This window comes from Dermacentor albipictus, chromosome 4 (assembly GCF_038994185.2).
Source record: "Dermacentor albipictus isolate Rhodes 1998 colony chromosome 4, USDA_Dalb.pri_finalv2, whole genome shotgun sequence".
NCBI classification, from domain to species: domain Eukaryota; kingdom Metazoa; phylum Arthropoda; class Arachnida; order Ixodida; family Ixodidae; genus Dermacentor; species Dermacentor albipictus.
Genome location: NC_091824.1, coordinates 114,177,518 through 114,199,785, shown reverse-complemented (window position 1 = coordinate 114,199,785; position 22,268 = coordinate 114,177,518). Strand labels below are relative to the sequence as shown.

The window sequence follows — 22,268 nt, the reverse complement described above, 5'->3', positions numbered from 1 at the left end:
AGAACCACCGCCTTTTTGGGTCAGCCGCTCTACCATCTGGGCTAACCAGGCGGCTAGCAGATGACACAGCGAAGTAAAATTTGTCAACAACTCGAAGCAAAGGCAAGAGTGACATAATAGTTCTGCGGAAACCCGCAGGGTGCTCAAATTTTTCTTCAACTCTGAGGTTTTTCTTTCGAGGAACCTGTATGGGTTTCCTTTGTAGCAATTGCTACGAATGGGTGGATGTCCGATTTTCCCTTTATTACTTCTCTCCACCTTGCGGGTTTCCACAGAACTATTACGTCAAACTCTTGCCTTTGCTTTGAGCTATTGACAAATTCGACTTCGCTGTGCCATCTGTGCCGCGTGGTTAGCTCAGATTGTAGAGCAGCTGCCCCGGAAAGGCGGTAGTCCAGGGTTTGAGTCCCGGTCTAGGACGAATTTTTCTTCAACTGTGAACCTTTTCTTTCGAGAAACCCATATGGGTTTCCTTTGTAGCAATTGCTACGAACAGGTGGATGTCTGATTTTCCCTTTATTAATTACTTCTCTCCACCTTGCGGGTTTCCGCAGAACTATTAAGTCATTGTCCACTCCTCATGTAGATATTGTAAATAAACCCAGCACTCCTCATTCTCGATAAGAACATGTTCCTTCCTTTAACATCATTAGTGTGAATGAGTCAGACGACGACATGGGTCAGCTACCCCTTTTGACACGCCTGTCCCCAACTCTTACAATCCTCACTGCAGATAGAAAAATTCTGATAAAAAAATGTTCCATGCCATTTTCCGCATTACCAATTCATGGTTAGGTACTCTGACCGGTAAGCTTTCCATTGCATATAAAAAAAAAAAAAATAGGTACCGTGGTTGTCAATCCCTTTAAAAAACTTTTTCTATGATATTATGCCTTGAAAGGCTTTGAAGTCATTCCAGCACTTGCTCATGTTTAAAAAAAAAAAAGGAGTATTCGGGCACTATGGAACACCACCAATATTTTGTCTTTTCTGTATTTGATTTTCCACAATTTTTCCTTCTACACATCAGTGTCAGTGTACATGCCAATGCATCGGTGATAATGAAAGCAGCTACTCATGTTTTCATGAATGGAGGGCAGAGCCAGCTCGGTCACTTTCACTGAAAGTGCAAAAGTAACGAGCATGATATCTAGCCAACCTCTTGAAAATCAGTTTCTTTTTTCTTTTTTTCTTCTCTGCTTTCTACTTTGCCTTGAGATAAGTGGTTTGAGACGGTGAACCATGCCAGTCTATTGACCTATGTTTTTTTTCTTAACTGTGATTGTTTACTACTTTTACATATAAACAAACTTGTCACAAGGCCTGTCGAAAAAGTAATCGTCTTGAAAATGTACACTCGTTTCTAAAACAAAAATCCTATTTGACGAGGCACAGCCATCAGTTTCATTGTACGACACATACAAAGATTTTGTGCTGCACATTGCACCTTGGCATGGTTTCATAATTAAGAATCATTCTGAATGCACAACACCAATATCACATTCAGGCGTCGCATTTTCTGTTAAAACTCAAAGTTTGTTTCACTACATTCATGAACCTCCAACATAAAAATTAATCTGTTCTACAGCAGTACACATCCCAATTCTTCAGCAAACTTTGTCACGTTGAAAATGTGGACTTTATGAAAGCACTCTCCACTGGGACTGCTATATATGAGAACATCAACTACAGTTGAACCCATTTATAACAATGCCAGTTAACAATACATTGGGTATAACAATTATCAGCCATGACCCATGAACTGAAGTGTATGTTCTATGGTAAAATAAAGCACTTGCTACAATGCTCCCATGCCACCTTATGGGTTGCAACAATTAACTCAGGTTTTCGGGTGCTTGTGCCAAAAGGAAAATGAATGCAAAATTCATGAGGAAAAAAGAAGCAAGCCGCTGCACACTTCTGCATCCCACACCTTCAGCACGGCAAAGGTGTGTAGCAAAGTTGTGCAGTAAGCAGTAATATGTGAAAGTGACAGTATTTTTACATTCAGACTTCTTTCTGATTAGAGCTATGCACAAGCCCTTGAAGTGGTCCAGTCTGCAACACTCATGACAACATACGAATATTTGGCTTTTCAAGAAAGTGACATTTGGTAGTGTTTGTGCTGTACTTGTTTTCTGGGTGGATTTCTGTGTTCCTTTTGCTACAGCATCTTCTGCTATATGCATGCTCTTAAGATGTCCTAATTAGCACAGTCGAGTTCCTTTCGTTTTTTTATTACTGGTGTTTAAGTTGCCCAAGTTAACCGCTAAACCTTAATGTTGCAACACAATCAGCAATCCTTCAAAGGCCCTCGAAAAATTTCTGTCCAGCTATTATGGCAGAGTTCAGAACTACAAGCGCCTTGGCCTAGGCGCCCACAATTTTTCGAATAATATGCAGCAGCTTATGTTGACTCCGTGCATACAAACCACCTCACAAGTCATAACAGGCTAAAGTGGGGCGGCCTCACTTTGAAAGGAAAGCAATTCAGGATGCCTTTCCCTACTCCATGTGACCAAAAATGCTTGAACCATTTCGTTCCGAACCAGTAATCGTTATATTTTCCTATTCAACTTTGGTTCGGTTTCAGCCAAGTTTCATAATTATCAGTTAGAAGTACAGATTCAGTTTTGGTCAAAATTTCGGTTGGGTACATTTTTTTTTGGTACAGGTTCAGTTTGCCACCCTGATCAACACCATAAGATACGCGTACTCACGCCCCCACAATGGTGATACTGCCTTCTCTCTCTGGGTTTCCAAGGCACTTGACCCGACCAGCACGCTCATAGAAGGATGCCAACCGAGCAGCCAGGTAAGCAGGGTAGCCAGAATCTGTCTCAGAAAAGTAAAAAAAAAGAAAAGGACAGTATTAGGAGTCAAGAAGAGCAAGTGCCCAGTTTCAGTGCGTACTGAAGGACAGATCAATGAACCAAATGCTAAGTTACCAAGCTACTCACCCAATGAAAAGAAATGGTCTTACAAACAAGTTGTAGGGAATGTGAGAGTGCTGCTCGGTAAGTGGTAGATTAAAACTTGCCATCACTTAATGCGTCATTCAATCTCATACATTTCTACTGGATGACGCTGCGCTACATGGTAACTCAGCAATGAAAACTAAGTCTGGTGCGAAGTGAAAAATATCTTTGCTACTAGCAGAGCATGATGTCTTTTTGCATGACTCAGCATGATATCCAGCTAATGAAATGAAGCATACTGGACAAAACATAAAATGACACCAACTTTGTTGACAGACCCAATGTTTGCAAAGTTGCGAGCTAGTGTATCAAGCAAAAAAAAATTTAGCAAGACACTACATGTCCTCCAACATTACAAGGTTGCCATTACAAAGAATGCCGGCAGATGTGGGAATCAATGTGATGCGAAGCAGTGTGCAAGGAGCCTACCAAGTTAACGAAACGACTGAGCACCAAGATGTAGGCAGCTGTTTCATGACCTACATAACAAATGTCATATCATAAGAAGCGAACAAACACTGACACCAAGGACAACACAGGGGAAATTACTTGTGGTTAGTAAATGAAATGAAGAAACGATAAATTAATGGAAATTAAAGTGGATGAAAAAACTTGCCGCAGGTGGGAACCGAACCCACAACCTTCGCATTTCTCATGTGATGCTCTACCAATTGAGCTACCGTGGTGTCGTTTTCCCATCCACTTTCTTGAGTATGTGTCCTAGTAGAACCCTGGGAGTGTTAGCCAGAGCCACCACTCACAGACCTTGGCGGCAGACGTGGAACGTCCTCTTTGCCGTAGGCGTCACGAGAACATGATCTTTTTGGGTGAAGGCGACTGGTCAATAAACCCACATATGCTACCTGAAGGCATCAATGTTGCCGGATTGCATGATCGATGATCAATGTTGCCAATGTTGCCGGCGGCGGACGTTCCACGGCAACATTGGCAACATTTACAGTTTTTGAAGCAGTGCGGTGACTTGCTCTTCCCGATCACAAATGGCCGTAGCTTGCACAAGCTGTCCATGTTGGCTGCAAGCAGCACCGACACACGCACTTTGCTTATTTTACCGCCGTGACATGAGGTTCCACGAAGAGCGAGTGTCTTATTCGGCAACATTTGCCAAAAGAGACCCGTTTCGTCTGCATTGAAGATTTCTGCAGGCGAAAACTTCTCAGTGATCTTCGGCCACTCCTCAGAAAGCCACTGCTGCATCTCCTGGCAGCTGACAACCCCACTTTTGCCTGAAATGGCCTTTCCTACAATGCCGTGGCGGTTTTTAAACCGTTGCAGCCATCCAGTGCCACCGCAAAAATTCTCTTCGCCAAGAGTCATAGCAAACCACTTGGCCTTTTCGATTAACATTGGGCCATCCACAGGAATATTTTTTGCTCGGATTTCAAGAAACCACGCATAGAGTGCCGTCTCCACTTTGTCTAAAGCAGCAGGGCGCACACGACACGCTCCCGAGCGACTTTCCTCACCTGCTTTAAGCTTGATGTCCTGCTTGTTTTTTTAACAACGTAGTTAAAGTACTCCGCGGATATGCCGAATGCGTCTGCCACGGAGGACTTCTTTTCTCCGTTCTCGACATGATGGATTACCCCAAGCTTTCTTGCAAAGTCCAGATTCTTCCTCTTTTTTATGTCCGCGGATGCCATAGCTCACCAGATGACCGCAATCACACACGCTACACATGGCATGTTGAAACACAGGTACACACAAGAAAATGCCCGATGCACAGATGGAGCAGTCTGAGCGAAGCCTGTTCGAGCGGCAGTCCACGAGCAGTCCAAGATCGCCTGGCCCACAAGCGACCGTGCTGACCCCTCACTCTCTCTCCCTTTTCCCAGGAAGCAGGGCTTGGAAACGTCGCCGCGTCTCCATGCCGCGCACTCTCTCCGCTGAGCTCCAATGGCCTTGCCCAATGCACACGCCGGCAGTAGAAGAGCAGTAAGAGAGCTCGTGCCGGTGGGGCGCAAGAACGGGGTAAAGGCTCTGCGTCTCCGTCGCTAGGCGACGGCCGCGCATGTGCAGAGGAGGAGCCTGCTGACTGACTCTGCGGAAATGTTTTCCCTCGAGGACCGGGCACGAATGTCTTTGGGAAAAGCGCACCTTCCAGGGGCGCGACGCAGCGCGGCGTTCGATATATCGAATGTCCGACGAAAATGGAATTCCATATACTACGCTATTGTCCTATACATTTACACAGTATTTTCAAGGGGGTACTCTGAGTGTTCGATATAGCCAATAATTTTATATATGCGGGTTCGATATATCCAGGTTCGGCTGTACCAAGTTAACGAAATGACCATGTGCAGAGCACCAAGATGTAGGCAACTAGATAGACAGATACTGTCAAAGTGGCACATGTTTGCTAAGGAATGCTTTGCATTTAATAGTTTTATAGAAACATTGCAGTGCAATGAGAAAGCTAAAATAGTCAAGCAGGTGTGAAAAATCTGGCTCAAAAGAATTTTGCCCATCACCGCCCCTTGAGAGTGTACACATGCCAGTTTGACAACACGCAATGTAGGGTCGAATATGCTGAATACAAACATGGCACTTTCACACTCGGTAACTTGTGTGGGGTTTTGTGTACATGCAGGCTGTGAGAATGGCTAAGTCTGTGCATGTATTTCAGAAGCCACACCAGACAATAAAAAAATTCCAAGACTATTACAATACTCCCCAATCCAAAATTTGAGTGCAGCTCTATGTTTTCATTTCGCAATATACTGAGGCAAAGAATTTGAGAGACATGTAGCAGAGTCGCCAATCTGATCTGCGTGACAAGTGCATTGGCATTTATACATGACTCGAAGGTTCTAGCGTAATCAGTGGTGCCACATGGCTTCGAAAAAGTACTACACAATTTGCATCGCACATATACAATCAGATTACAAAACAATTGCAATCAAAACAAGTGCATCCACATGACACCCGTTTCCTGCACACGTCACTGAAGGGGCCACTCTCATTGGTCTCTGCCATTCGCCGCTCGCGTCTCTTCTATCTCAAGTGACGCTTTCGCTCTTTCATCTTTCGCTGTGCTTGTTCACTCAGTTACAATGCCGATGCTCGCTGCAAGAACGGCCGCCTAAAAGCTGCGCTTTAAAGAAAGTTTTTGAGAAGATGGCACTAACAACTTTGAGAGCCTCCTGCTATTGCAGTTATAAAGTTCAAAGCTGGAAGAATCGCTAAGCGTGCTCAATTTATTTTTTCCTGTCTCTTCAAGGTTTCCTTCACCAAAGTTTCAACTGACCTGCTGGCATTTCAGCCAAACGTCCCGAGATTTCTCTCAGAGCCTCGGCCCATCGAGAGGTGGAGTCTGCCATCATTGCCACATGGTAACCCATGTCACGGTAGTACTCTGAAAGTGTGATCCCTGGAAAACATAATAGAGGTAATAAGGTTTGATGTTGCAAAGCTCTACAGTGGGCCACAGTATACGATTCAACCTTAGTTTCAACCACCTGGGCTCTTCTAACATGCACCACAATCAAGATAACACAAACATCAGGGACAGGGGGTAAGGAAAACCTTAGAACAAAGAAGAGGCAACAGGACAGAAAGGATGCTGGTCCTTAACTGCTTTTACTACAGTGAAAAATACACCCTAAAGAGTTGCACAGCAGCAAAGTGAAATGTCCAAACATAACGCATGTGTCAAACCGCTTGTGACTACACAGTCACAGGTGTGACAGACACCACACTACACCATGCTTGACTAAGGTACCTTAAGATAGAGAGGGCCAATGAATCTTGGTCGGTTTCTATACCTGTGTAGATGGACGCCTCACGGGCAGCAACAGGCATGTTCGATGTGTTGGCGACTAAAGATGTACGGTCCATGATAGACACCCGCTTTCCATTCTTTTCAATAGTGAGCTGAAAATCATTCATGACTTCTGTGAGATGCCGAAGCACAACATCTTAAAATGCATAATATGCAAAGGAATGCTGTAAAAAAGTAGGGCACCTACTAGCATGCTGTATGCCCCACAACTTGGAAGGCAAACTAAGACTTCAACGTAATATGTATGAAGAAGTACACACTAGTATACCAAACAAGTTTACAGACCACATGTGCCAGCAAAACAGTAGTCAAACCTATTTATAACAATGTTAAAGTGCCACAAAAATTCCATTGTTATAACTGACAGCCATTACAACTGGGCTGCATGAAAAAAAAAGCAAAATAGTGGTACAGCAGAGCTGCTGAGAAAACTACAATGGTGTGGATGCCAGTGCCCCCCCCCCCCCTCTAACTTTCTCCATCAGGCTGCTGATCATGTTCGCTCGTTTAGCTGTTTAACTGCTTTCTGCGCAATGACCACACAGCTGTCTCGGTCAAGCCGCGGTTTCCGGCATTGAAGAATGGCACTGCTACAACAACTGCGAAGAGGGGTCATGAGTGGGAAGTGACATGTGAGCTCCGCCGAGGCATCGCTATGGTGGCTCCAGAAGGGGCCTATTTAAAATATGTGAGAAGGTTGCCGTGGCAGCCTGTCAGCTTGAGGAATCCAGAAGAAACACTGGGGCGAGATCGCCACGAGCATCTCGCCACGTGCTTGCCACTAGCTTGCACAAGAAAACCTCATGTCCGTCAGCCTCGCTTGTCTATGCGAAGCTTGTCAACATCCTTCTCCAAGGCATCCAGGCGCTCCACGTAGTGCAGCAAAAGGTCCCTCACGAAAACAAAGCCCCGGAGGGACTGAATCATCTGCAGGACCTCCTGCGACGACAATGTTGAGGCAGCCTGCCCTACCAGGTCATCGCTGCCGTCATCACTGTCGCTGTCACTATCCGATGCAAGCATGTTCACGACAGTTGCCTCAGCGGTGAGTTCTGATGTTTCTAATGCACCGTCTGCATGTAGAAACTCGGAGCCCTGAAGCATCCTTGTCAACTGCAGACCAAAGTTCAGGTATCACTTTGTCGGTAGGGCCTTCACAGGCTTCGCATAAGTCACTGCTACTTCACAGAAAGCACGCTTTCCTAAAGCAGGGGTCGGACTGCCCAAAGTCAATTTGGAGCAATTTGTAGAGCATGTAAATTTGCATTTTGAAGCAGTTGGAGAAGACAAAATTGCATTATGGAGCAGCTTGGAGCAGACTAAATTTCATTTTGGAACAATTCGGAGCAGATAAAATTGAATTTTGAAGCAGTTTGTAGCAGGCCAATCAGAATTTGAGAGGAAATATGAAATATGGCAGCGCACTTCAAAACCAGGATGAAACAGAATAAACCAACATGAGCGCTGTATCGTAACTGTCTTAAACAACATTGTAACTGAATTTTGAAGCAGATTCCACCCATAGTGAAACCGTGTAGTGCATGCAAATTTTGGTAATAGTAGTGCCTTCAAATTTTTAATTAGTGGTAGCAACCACAAAAAACATGCATTTTGCAATAGTGAATCTGAAATTTCGAAAAGTATCAAGACGCTTTTTATAAATACAATATTCTTTTTTATGTCTTGACAGCGTAGGTGAAGACTTCACAGACAGACTGTATAGCGCCGTTTATAGTCCGACGTAACGTCCGCGCGCGCGCAAGCTACGTCACGTCGGCGAGAACGCCCACTCTATAGTCAGGTGCACCGGCGCAGCCAATGTAACCGGCAGCTTCCGACGCGCCCCGACGAGCCCGGCGCCGATATGGCTCCTGAGTCATTCGCACGTCGAAGTCGGCGGAGCTCTGGCACCACAATGCATTGCGCGCTAAGAAAAAGGCGCCAACACAACTCCGCAGACGGCTTTTGCGGACGGCGCGCGCGTTGAAGTGTAGAGGAGATGGCATCTGGGCTGGCGCAGCGCAACCCAATGTTACTAGACTAGCTTCAGTTTAAAAACTCGGCGCCGTTGCGCGGAACCGCCACCCGCCCGCGCCTTCGTGGCGCTGCAGTCGCGCCCGGCTTCACTTCCTCACTAGCCGGCTACACGGGCGGGCCGGACTAAGCGCGCGGTGCAGCGTATTGTGTGGTTCGTTGTTGAAGGCGAATTTCAGCAAGCATTTAATCCGCGAAACTGTAGCTTTCGTTGAGTTTGTTGAGAATATAAGCAGACGATGCCGACGTGCTGCGCACCTGGCTGCATAGGCGGCTATCGGAACGATGTCGACAGTTCGGCGCGCTGCTTTTTCTGTGCCGCCAGCAATGCGACGCTTCGCTCGGCGTGGAACAGAGCGATTCTGTTGTTGTTGTTGTTGTTGTTGTCCTGAGTGGCCGTGGCACATACCCAGAGTGGGGGATTGGCCAAGAATCGGGCGGTTTAATTAGGTGCCTAAAATAATAATGATAACAAGGGAGTTAACAATTTGGGCGTGTGAGTTTAAAAGTAAACGTTTTGTGTTTGGAGAAAGAAAGAAATAATCAGATGAAAACCGGGTATAAGATAACAATAATAATAATAATAATAATTAATAAAAGATAAGAAATAAAAGAAAGCTATGGTTGGGAGGGAGAACGATCAATCTAACATGGAAATCGATTAGTTTCAATGAGGTAATTTTGGATCGCCAAGCAAACATTTCTGTTGCTGAACCCAACAATGGAGGCTCCAAAAGATAGGATCACATGCACTAATAAAGTCAGACCAATAGAACGAAGCGGGATTTCGAGTAGTCGTTTTCTTATAATAGAAAAACGTCTGCAAGACAACAAGAAATGGTCGATTGTCTCCGCTTCGCCACACAATGAGCATAGTGGTGAGGGGACCAGACCAGACCTGTGGAGGTAGAAGTTCAATGCAGGTATACGGCAGCGCAGCTTCGTGATGGACACTTCAATTTTCCGTGTTCATCAAAAATCTCTGTTCCAAGGGTGCAGGAGATGTCCGTACTCCACAGAGTTAGTAATTTCGGAGCCTGATACTGACTCTATAATGATACTCCTGCGAAATCTAGCTGCAGTTACATAAGCAGTCAAAGGGCAGCAAGGAAGAATCGGGCCACTTATCGATGCCTTGGCTAGAGAGTCTGCAATTTCATTAATGATTAGTCCTTTATGGCCGGGCACCCAAATCAAACGCACGCTTCTCAAGTAACCAGGTACCAATGATTGAAATGTCCTCATCACGCGAGAATCACTAGAAGCAGTAAGGGATGAGCACAATGATAAAGAATCAGTAACTATCACGGCTGACGTAATTGATGGTCCTAATTTGCGTAATGCTAGCACCACGGCCATGAATTAGGCTATTTCTTGTGCCGACCGGCACACGCGCTCGTGCCACTGCTCCTACGTTCATCGTCGTCTTCCACAGCTGGCTGCGTTGCCGTTCATCATTCCAGCGTAGAATTTCACTTCTGTCATCGTAATGGGGAGGCCGCGTTTACGGTGGGAGGGGCCATTGCTTAAGGCAGTATGAGCTACTCATTGTCTTACGTAACGGATAGATTTAATTTCGGAAGAAACTTAATTTCGAATAATCGCAAATCGGGCGAAGGCAGCTAATCACGCCTCCGAGCAAACTCGAGACATCGAACGCAAGCGACAACGGCGGACTACGGGCATATCGTCAGTGACGTCGTTCTCTCCGTCGCAGCAGATTGTGTGTGTTACCGCATAATTCAGAAATACTTTAATGAATCCTCTAGATTAACCCAGTGATAAACACGAGCTGCACGTTTCAGCTTCGATGGTTAACCATCTTCACGGAGTGGAAGAGCAGATGATATTTGTGTGTGTGTGTGGCTTGTGTGTTCAAAGACTGACCTCATCTTTCTTTTTGTTGCGCTTCTTTGGCGTGGCGAGAAGCCTCGGTGGGGATGAAGATCATCCGAATCACACACTTTGGCCAAATGTTCAGGCTCCTGAGCCTAAACTGCGCGAAACGTTAAGACGGCAGGAAAAAACACAGCTTCCGCGCTTCGCTGTATGCGTTTCTTTCTTTCGTGCAGTTTACCCTTATTACAGTATGAACCAACTGGCCTGATAAATCTTATTGCTGTAGGTGGATACCGCTTTCTCATGGTATCACTAATTCGGACAAGGGAGAACGCCAGCGAGCGTGAAACACACACAAACTGCCCGTCCGCACGGGCTGAAGGCTGCGGCGAGGCGTTTACTGTGGAGCCCGATGGAACGGCGCTGCCATCTGGCGGCTGTCAAAGAAGTGGCGACACCGGCTGTAAGCGCGCGGGCGGAGAGTTTTACAACTGAAGCTAGTCTAGTAACGTTGGCGCAACCGACGTAGCGTGACTGACCGCAAATGACGCTCGCCCGCGCGCCGATAACGTCGGACTATAAACGGGCCTTATGGAGAAGCCAGAGTTATGAACTACCATGTTTTATTATTGCGATAGCAACTATATGGACACTCCAGGCGCATTTCTAGCATCGTTATCGCCGGCGCTATGATGTCCAAGGATAAAGTCCAAGGATGATAATGTCGTCACCACAAGCCGTATGCGCGAGCGAAAGCATGAAAGGGTGAGCCGACGATGGCGACTCAATTTCGAGCACGTAAGGAGCGAAAGCCCATCGCCTTCTGTCGTGCACGAGGCACCAGGGGGAGGGGAGGCGGAACATTTTATTCCAGCGGCTGCTGCTTATGACATGGCTGCATGAGCCCCATTTTGAAAGCGATCTGCAACAGGGACAGAGTTCATGCGCCGAGTGCTGATAGCTTCGTGTGCGTTGTGCTTTCACCACTTAGTTTGCGGTGAAATTAGAGGCAGCACGACAGTCAATTAGCCCTCTGCCGTTGCCACGCTTCATCCCTCCAGCGTTTTGACAGCGAGTGCATGTGGCGATAGAGTGAGATGTGTTCACATTTGCTCATGCGCACATGGCATCATGCTTGTTAATTTAGTTACTTAACAAATGTGTAGAAGTTTATACAGTCGATAAAACTACTATCCTTACTTCGTATAGCTGTCTACTAATCTGCTATCGCAATCGATGCTTCGCCTTTCAGGTGAAACTAACTTTTTTGAAAGCCATTTCTGCATAATAGACCAGGGCAACTCAAAAGCACTTAATGCTTAACTTTTTGGTATAATGTAAAACTACTACAATCTGTTTTTATTCTAAATCCGCCATTAGCCCTTTGCGATAGGTCAAAATGGCTCACACCTCACCACGTGGACATAAGAACAAATTGAAATAGTTTTAAGTTATATCGGCCCTAGGGACAAAGACGCTTGCTCGCTGAGCCTGCTGTGGCGCGTGCCTCCCTAATATCTAGTTCATTCGCAGTACCCTCAGCCTACTTTTCATTGTTTCATGCTTCACGGAACACTGCGCTGCTCAGTCCACTCAATCGTATTCTAGTACACTAAATACAGCGACCCTGGCTGTTTCCACAGCAGCGACAACAGCCAGGAGTGATCACATGCACACCAGTAACTTGCCGGAAGCACCCAAAAGTCCAGTGTTGTCAGCACGAAAATTACGAGAAACTGTGCGGGAGGCACCATCACGCGGTGTTCAGAATGTGAATAGCTGCACTCTTATTGAAAGAATGAATCTGCTCGTTCACGGCCACTGCTGGAGCACCACATATGCCGATGCCGTTCTGGCACAGCGTGGTGCAATTTAGGTCAATTTTCTGTGTTTGTCACAGTTTGGTGCAGTTTAGCCCAGCAATTTGCATTTGTATCAAAACATCACAATTGGCGCAAGAGTGCCACTCCTGCTAAAGCAGTTCCATACTGTATAAGCACTCACTTTAAACCACGCACCACAGATAAACTGCACAGCTATCAACAGGTTGATTTTCAAGTCTGGTTGCTATCTGCTTGTCCGCGTGGCCATCATCGACGAGACTAACTCGTTCAGGATGCGGTGATGATACATGACCTTAAAATTGACGATCAAACCGTCATCCGTGGGCTGCAAGCCTGTTATGTTTGGCGACAGGAAAAAACTTCCATGCTTGAAAGCTTAGGCATAGAGTGTGTGGGGATGCGCGACTCTCGCGCGTCCCCTGATATGTTTTTCCCGCATAACGCGTCTCCTGTAATCCGGCTTCGCGGCGTGGCCTGGCGTCCCCGGCGGTCGGAGTGGTTGAGGCGCAGTACGAGAGAGGGCGCGAGTGTTGTGCTGCTAACGCCACCGACAGGCGGGGTTACTTGGGCGCCGCAAGACAAGGCGCTCTCTCTTGGGTTCGGGACAGCAAGCAGTCTGGATGTGCCGTGCCGCACGTGCGCTGATCCATGCTTCTGCGAGACCGTCTTGCGTGGCCGCCTTGGAACGTGCCACCGTTCGCGTGACCGTACGCGCGAACGACCAGGCGTTGGGATCCAGCATGGGGCGAACATATTCGCTCGTTATCCGGTCGCGGTGAGACGGACTTCTAGATTTGTCGCGTGCCCATCGGCATGTTTTGTGGATAGCAACTCAGCTAGCAGGCATTGATCTATGAAAGGTGCAATAAATGCCCTTGTGATTGTTTGCACTACTGTGTTGTCAGTCCTTTGTCCCAAGAGCACGGAGGAGAACTCCACAAGTGGTGGGCACTACAATTAGCTAGGATGAGTGCCACCTTCCTCTCAGATTGCTCGATACGTTGAGTGAACTCCAAGAGCCACTCAATAAAAAGTTCTCACGTCATCCATGTCTCGTGGTTTCGACGGTAGTGTGCTGGTACAGTGAAAGCTCGTTAATTCGAACTTCAATAACTCGAATTTATGGATAATTTGAACTGTACGATTTGGTCCGGCCAAGCTCCACAGAAGTCTATGTATAAACAAGTCCGTTAATTCGAACGCGAGAAGGTTCCTTCACGGATAATTCGAACTACGATCGCCTGGCACACGGCCAGAGAAACGCGCCTACTGCCTACACACAAGGCTGTATTGCCTCGGAAACGGAGAGAACGGCGAGAGAAGGCAAAATCAGAAAAAAATCTAACCGACGCGTGGTCAGCCAGAAGGCAGCGGCGGTTGCCGCCTCTCCGTTCTACGTAACCTCCGAGACTTCTTGCCCGTTGCGAATCTCGGAGGTTTTGCAAATCTAATAATAATAATAATAATATATGGGGTTTTACGTGCCAAAACCACTTTCTGATTATGAGGCACGCCGTAGTGGGGGACTCCGGAAAATTTGACCACCTGGGGTTCTTTAACGTGCACCTAAATCTAAGTACACGGGTGTTTTCGCATTTCGCCCCCATCGAAATGCGGCCGCCGTGGCCGGGATTCGATCCCGCGACCTCGTGCTCAGCAGCCTAACACCATAGCCACTGAGCAGTTTTTTTTTTTGCAAATCTTGTACAGCTGCTATTGTTGTGCAGAGATGGCACGGCAAGCGCCAAAACACAGCGAATCAAGTACGTCGCAGCTGCGCTTGCAATCAAGAACCAACTAATCAGGGCCTTCGCCACCTTCACTTGTTCAGCGTCTTTGTCTCGGCAGTCTTCATCGGTTGTGCACCTCTGTTTTCAGCTTAGGCGGTATCGGCCGTCGCGATTGATTGTGATGGTGTTAAGCCTCGGCTAACGTTCGTTTCGGTGGACATCGGTGGTGTGGCACAGTCGGACCCAGAGCTTCAACTTGAAGATGGCGTGTGCCCGCGGCATACGCCATCACTTTCTGACACGCCAAATTTCTGACATGCCCTACTGCTTCCAAATCGCAGTGTACTGTTGCTCTCCTTCACTTTCGTTAGTTCGAACTTTCGTTAACTCGAACTGGAGCGGCTTCCCCTTGCGGTTCGAATTAACGAGCTTTTACTGTATACGGAAGCACCGCGGAAGGAGCAGGGATATTTTTATTTCCCAATGACAAATGCGGGGCATTTGTCCTGCATTTGGACAAGTGCCCCGCATGTGGGTTTCTTACATCCAGCTTCAGTCAGCATGAAGCCAAATTAGGCAGTTTACATTTTGAAGCTGCACTGTGGAATGTGAGGGATGCCAAGGTGGAGGGTTCTGGATCACGATATATACTTTCGTATTGAATGCACTTTTTTTTCCCAACTTACCAAAGCGAAGTTAGGGGTGCATTCATTATGTGGGGTAAATATCATGGAGACATTTCCGAAACACCAAAATTGAAAAGTAACACAGTAATCATTTGGGATATGCATAAGATAACATATCTTTGCAGTAAAAATACATGTATACCATTCGCAAACTGTAACTTCACTCCGCATCGGAACCACCAGACCTGCCATTCAGGTCGCTGGCTGCTTCATCCACATCATAGTTCCACCATAAAATAAAGAACCAAGACATGAGCCGGGCGAAGTCGGCGCGGCCTAGGCCAATCACGTGCGGTGAAACTGAATGTGTGCATCAAATAATGATCTCTGATCGCACCCTAGCTCATCCTCGCAGCTGCTTCCAGCAGTCTGCCGTTATCACAAGCATCAAGTTGAAGCACACACCTATTTTGACAAGCATGCTGTGCAAGTCTCTTTCCTCGGCCGTCCTGCTCATCAGCATGTCAAAGTTTATCGGTATCTGATCAGTATTTCTGTTTTGTAAGCAGATAAACTCCATGTCCCGCAGTAGGCTTATAACTCTGCTTAAGGCCCACCACACACATCGAAACCAAAGGCAGGCAGAAAAGCAAGCCACAGACACGCGAATTCGCTGCTACACCCGACTATGACCACCATGTGTATGAAGCGCGGGCCGCCCCATCTTCATTTAACTTTCCTGTGTGCCGAACCCGGCCGCGCATCCCATACGCGTGCTCTCCTATCACTTCAGCGTAAAGTATGTAAACTGCGTACGTTGCAGAGAGCTAGTGGTGTTTTCTTTCCTCTCTCAAATCTGTGAGGTGCCATTACACCGGCACTGGCGGAAACGATGCATTAAGCATTAAGTGTGCTTGCTTTAAACACATGTGCGAGAGTCAAAGATTGTAGTCTCTCCAAGAAATTACAGCATGATCATTCGATCATGGGACTGCACAGTAGCAAAGCTGGGGGGTGCATCCATTACGCAAGGAAAAAAATTATTCAGATTTTACGCGACTATTTTTGGGGTGCGTTCGTTATGAGAGTGTTCATTAAGCAAGTAAATAGGGTAATTTTGACCACCTGGTGTTGCTTACTGTGTACCCAAAGCATGGTGCACAAGAGTTCTTGCAATTCACCTCCCCCCTCAGAACGCAGCCAACGTAGTTACCAGTGGACCCCACTACCTCATGCTAGACAGTGCAATTTTACAGCCACTCAGTGATCGTGGCAGGTGGCCAGAAAATGAAAATTAGCAGCTTAGGCAAGCGCTTACCTCAGGGAAGTCTCTGAGTACTTCAGACATTTCATTGCCACGCTCTCCGCAGCCGACATACACAATCACATTGCTGTTGGAATACTTGGAGAGGGCTTGAGAGATGCATGTTTTTCCACAACCAAAGGCACCAGGAATGGCAGTCGTGCCTCCCTGGACACACCTAGAAAGAAGTTCCATCATGCAATCAACGAGTACCCATCTTAAACTTTTTTCATGAATATCTGGGACAAAAGGAATTTTAAACAAATGGCATGATATTCCATGAAAGGTTGCTTACCTCAAATCAGAATTGCTGACTGGCAATATTCCAATCAGCTATTCGCAAACTGATGCAAACTGATCATATCATGACAAGTATTTTAGCCTAAGTGGATACACAAGATAATGTAAACACAAACTTGTTAAAAGTTTGTGTTGGCAAGTTTTACCAAGTTGTAACTTGTCACACGTTAGTTAACTTGATATAAAACATCAGAGGCATCCAGAAGCAAATCTAGACATAGTACTTAGTTGCAAGAAAGGCTTGAAACAAAAAAGAAAGCCAGATTGGATGTTAAAAGGAAGCCACAGAGACAGACTTCCAAGTTGCACTGGATGTCTGAACACCTTTTAAGTATGAAATGGTTCTCAACATTTATTGGTTTCCCAGGAGAAACTTATGAATCAGTACAATCTAATTAAGAAAGTCAAAATCCAATGCAAGCCGTGCGTTTACCACGTGGTACCACATGGTGTGGTGAAGAAAAAGGACTGCTCGCTGATACGAGTGCGGACTGAACCCAGGCAACTACAGGCAGCATGCACAATGGCAGCCTCAGGGTGTGGCAATATATATGCATGGGTTTCAGAGCAAGCAGGAGATAAGCCAATGTGAAGAATGGTGGTGCTGTCTGAAACTTGTGACATCAGATTAGATAACCTCATAATCATCAAGGACAAAGTGATTCATTGCACAGATGGTAGACAAAGGTGCAGGCTCCATGAACAGTGTGAAATGCGACAGGCTGGTGAAAATCGTATTGACTTCATGGTTAGGCGATACAAGTTTTTTTCGTTGCTTTTGGGTCAGACTGCAGTAATTATAGCCATATACAACACGCGAGATCAGAAGAGCAGTCACGAGACGACGGAGAGTTCGCTCCTCATTACCCCAGTTTTCGGAAGCAACGTGGCAGGTTAGGTGGAGCATACGATGCTACGTCTGAGTGACATTCTGCATTGCCCCCAAGCTTAATATTGTTTTAGTTTCTCGTCGCTGTGTTAGAACACTATACAATAGCAAAATGACAAAGCATGTCTCGGACCCCTGGGGCGCCCCAAGCTCAACGCGAGTCAGCGTCTCGCTCAGCAACGATCTTCGCCAAAATGCCCCACCAAAGAAGCTACTGACAGGCCAAATTCGAGGAGCTTGGACGTAAGGTTGGCGAAGCCGCAAAAAATGCATGTTTCGTATCGCTCGTGCACCACAAGCTGGGTGCATGTTGGAGTCTCGTGTAGTAAGAATTCACATTACGCAGATGTCAACTACAGTTGAGTCTGCCAATTTCTTTTTTTTTAACTTTGGGTCATATTCAACTGAATTCTAGGGTTTTACGTGTCAAAACTACAATCTGATTATGAGGCACACCATAGTGGGAGACTCCGGATTAATTTTTACCACCAGAGGATTATGAACGTGCCCCTAATTCACGGGACACTGGCGTTTCTGAATTTCGCCCCCATTGAAATGTAGCTGTTGCAGCCGGGATTTGATCCCACAACCTCCTGCTTAGCAGCACACCATAACCGTTTAACCACCACAATGGGTGCGACTTCAGGTTGTACGTTTTCCCGGTTAGTACATTTTTTCCCCATGTTTTTTACTAAGTATATTTATTTATTTATTTATTTATTATTATTTATATATATATATATGAAGGAGGTTTTACCGTAAATACAGCACATGCTTAAACAATTGCTGGATATAATAAAGGAACTCATGTCTGATGCGACTTGGTTATGAAGAGGTTCAATTGTAGGTGGACAGGTTTACTAAGACCTTTGCTGGTGCTTTCCGAATTCCTCAGCCACTGAACAACACTAAAGTACCCACTGTGAAGGACGGGCATCAAGAAAGACTCCTTACGGGAACAGGGTGTCAAGAACCCTCTGGCCGGTGAGCAGTGGATGATTGGCGGCCAGTTTTTCTGTCACAGGGCGCATGTTACGCACGGGCCAAACTTGCATCATTGCGTAGCTGCTCTTCTCACCATCAAATTCGATTTCCAAGATCTTGTCCTAAAATGGCACAATGACAGTAAAGTGCTACAGTACATTTAGCTTAAGCGCAGCGCAACGATTCCAAGCACACAAGAAAAGTTGAGCTGCAAACATACTGCTACACCCAGCACAACCTACAAGATAAAGGAATAAGGATAACTGAAGTTTAGCACTACAGGAGTGTTCCGCATTGCAATTAAAATCAAGAACCAGAACGCTTTGGCAAGCCTCTACCTGTCACAGAAGATCTTTCCTTTGTTGTCCCCACTCACACACACTGGTTCTTAATGCAAGCTGCACTTAGTTTACCTACAGCATAGAACAAGCACAGCTGCATATAGAGAGAGCATGCAGCTGTTAATGATTGACTGATGATGATTGATGTCCCAAAGCGATGCTAGGGCTACAAGAGACTGCAGTGGTGTTCTGGATTGACTTATTGCTTTGAGATTTCCAACATTTCTTTTTTGTGCATTTAAAGCACAATCCGTGAGTAGGCTTGCAGTAAGTCCCCTTTAAAGTTCTAGAATACCAAGACCTCGTGCTCAGCAGCCATAGCTGCGGCAGTGGCTTCATGCATGGAAATGTTAAGCTGCCAACATACAGTATGCTACACAACTGCTAGTTGGTATTAATTCATGAGTACCCACAGCAGAAAATGCAAAAGCACATAGCTAGACAAGAAAGCACACTGTGTTGAATAATAACTGAAAATTTATCTTGAGTGCCTGCAATTCTAGCTACATTAGGCAAGCTTTCTGGTGTTCCATTAAAAAAAAGGGAGTAGTTCTTCCAAGACCACCTGTCAGTCCATTTTTATGAAAAGGTAATAAAAATAACAGGTTTATGCCAATCAGTTCACTTTTTTTTGCATTACAGACAATGTGCACTGGTTTAGTACAAGTACTTACAACAACAAAAGGCCCTCATAGTAGAAAAACACTTTGAACTTAGTATAAGAATGAGGATAAGTGTATTTGTTTGGGCCTGACATCCCAGAGCTAGTTCCTGCAAGGAACACTGCTCTGAAGGATGCCAGGTAATTCTGACCAACACCCTTGGTAAAGGTGCACGAATATTCAAAACTATCGAATAAGGAATTAAGCAGTGCCCTATTCGATTTGGTCTTCAAATCGAATAATATTTTTCCAATACATTTAGAATATTTCAGAGCGTCAACAGCGCCCAAATAAACATAAAATTGAAGCAAGAGAGTGGTAAGTTTTCAACCCCACGGGCATAGCAAAGACAAAGCACGACAACTTGCATAGTGGAGCAGGCTAAGTCACTTAGCTAGCCATACTTTACAGACTGTACATCAGTCATTCGCACTTTTTGCAAAGCCCTGTGCTTGCGAAGAAACTACTTGCTTCCTCCTAATGCTCCTTTTGTGCTTTTAATGAAAAATGCTTCAAGATATGTTATGTAATGACTGAAAGTTGCTAACTTAAAAATACTGAGATGTGAACATCGTTTTATATTATTGTGATAACGGCTATTCCCTAATCGAAAAGTATTCGACATTTGATTCGATTCGCTTTTGGCCCTATTTGATTCGTATTTGATCTCAAAAATCACTATTTGCACACCCCTAGTTCTTGGAGGTGGGCACAAACATTATTCCAGTGCCCACTAGAATGTGGATGCTGCAACTAGAAGCCTAACTTAGGACAGTGTGCTAGACAGAAGTTTGTCATAGCCACTAACCACAACTGCGCATGAAAAAACATCTGTTTAGCCCCTGATGCAAGATCAACTTCCTTAGCCCCACAAATATGTCCTCACGGAGTGGGAACACTCACATCCACAGCGTAGTTGCCAGGTTCAGCGATGTATGTGATGGTGCCCTTTGACTTGGGTGGCAGCATTATCTTGTGTTGCACAAGTGTGTTCTCCTGGACAATGCCATAAATGTCACCGCCAGTCACGTGGCTGCCAACCTGCAACAGAGCACAGAATGGTTGAGCGATTGATGGGAAGGCAAACAGCTTGTCAGACGAGAATGATGCCATAGCTCAGGGACGCTCTGAATTTACACCACATGCGCCTAAAAATTCAAGTGCACTTTAAATGGGTCAAGAGACCAAATTCTAAAGTTTGAATTGTGCATTGTATGTTAATTCAAGCATCTCCAATAAGAAGCTGGCAAAATGCGAGTGCACTCACTGCAATAGAAATATTTATTCCAATTTGTTTTTCATATTGCAGTTAAACTGTTTATCAGTCTGGCACGAATAAAGAGCGACAAAATTAAATCACACCCCCAGCGGCAGCTTCCTCAGAGGAGCGTAAGCCACTCTTGAAGGTCACGTCTTTGTTTACTGCAAGCTCCCAAAGCAATTGCAGGAGCCAGAAATATGTTATGATCACCATGCGTGGTTTTGTTTTCACATGTGCGTTTCGCGAGTCGGCAACATTTTTTTTTTTTCAAGCTTGCCAAGAGAACACACCTTCTGTAGGGTACATACACACTTTATTAATCATGATTTACCTTTAAACACAACACACAGGTTGCAACTTGAACAGCAAGGTCAAACTATGAACACATTGTTTTTTAGATCAGCAATATTTTGCAGCAGCATTGCTACTGCCTATTTTACTTGCTTCTAAAACTTGTTTGGATAAATTTGCTCAAGGCACACATCACTCCTCTGACCATCAGAACAGTCCCAAGGCTATGGTTGGAGACTAACGAGCAAAACACAATTCAAGTCTTGTTTGCAGTACTTAATATTGATTCGCAGTCAGCATTCATGTGACTGGCAAATTGACAGTATCTCCAGCATTATTGCAATTCTATGGAACCACAGCAATCCGTCATCTCAAATGTTTCTGCATTCACATACGTCAAACCCTGGTTAGTTCAATACGTCCAAAGACAGTTATTTGCATGCATTATTGTTTTGCAATCTTGTGCCACCCAATCTTTTATTTATGGAACACATCTGAAATTGTAGAGGAGCACAAATTTGTAAATATTACTGTATACTTCGAAGACTTGGCAGGCAGAATATTGGCATCAGAATCAGCCTACCAAGTCACCCTCCTTGATTACACTGTCTCAGAGTCCAGCCCAGTTTATTCGGCCAAACAACCGTCCGAGCAAAATAGGGGAAGATCCACTGAAAGCTTCAGTTTATTATATAAACAAGAACTTAAAGGGCAACTCCGGTGATTTTTCCACGTCAACAGATGCCAGTGAAATTCCCTGACTACATTACTCTGCACACTTCGGTCATGTCCTCAGAAAAGCAGATTTGAGAGTTGTGCAGATTTTTTACAAATGCATTCAATTGCCTCGAATGCCCTCCCTTACCTCCTTCTCAGTTACAAGCCACATTGTGTATTACGTGAGAAGTGGTACACGCAGAGCATACTGGGACCACACAGAAAAACGAGAGTGCGGAGGAGTCTACCATCATGAGCTAGTGCTTGGCGTGAGAAGTTGCATTCCCTGCGGACGGGCAAGAGATGGGAGACAAGTGGTGTTGCATTGTTGGCTGCACAAACGTCTACCCTCGCCATCCACACACACGATTGTAGCAGATGCCAACCATGTTAAGCCAAGGTTAAACCCATCACAGTCTCCAAGTTCATGCACCGACTGCTGGCATATCTGAACAACTGACCTGAAGCTAATTAAGCCATTAGGATGAAGAAAACTGCTTCTGTAGTTTAGTTTTGACAACATGGATTTGAAATAAACTATTCCTCACTTCATATAGTGCACATGCAAAAAGCTAGAAGCAATGACATCATGTGCTATTAACATCCACACATTGCCATTCTCAAAGGCAGAAATGCCCCTACATTCATGGGTCTATTTTTATGTATT

The 22,268-nt window shown here is 45.5% G+C and overlaps 1 protein-coding gene across 2 annotated transcripts in view; it reads right to left on the bottom strand.

Moving 5' to 3' along the window:
* LOC139059293 (V-type proton ATPase catalytic subunit A-like) overlaps positions 1-22,268 on the bottom strand; it is a 34,210-nt gene that overhangs the window by 6,632 nt on the left and 5,310 nt on the right. For both annotated transcript variants that reach the window (XM_070537493.1, XM_070537494.1), the window contains exons 5-10: positions 20,236-20,373; positions 18,300-18,451; positions 16,172-16,334; positions 6,764-6,872; positions 6,247-6,369; positions 2,721-2,835 (exon numbers count right to left, since the gene is read on the bottom strand). In XM_070537493.1, coding sequence (XP_070393594.1) covers positions 2,721-2,835; positions 6,247-6,369; positions 6,764-6,872; positions 16,172-16,334; positions 18,300-18,451; positions 20,236-20,373 — 800 coding nt within the window. The remainder of the gene's footprint in view (positions 1-2,720; positions 2,836-6,246; positions 6,370-6,763; positions 6,873-16,171; positions 16,335-18,299; positions 18,452-20,235; positions 20,374-22,268) is intronic.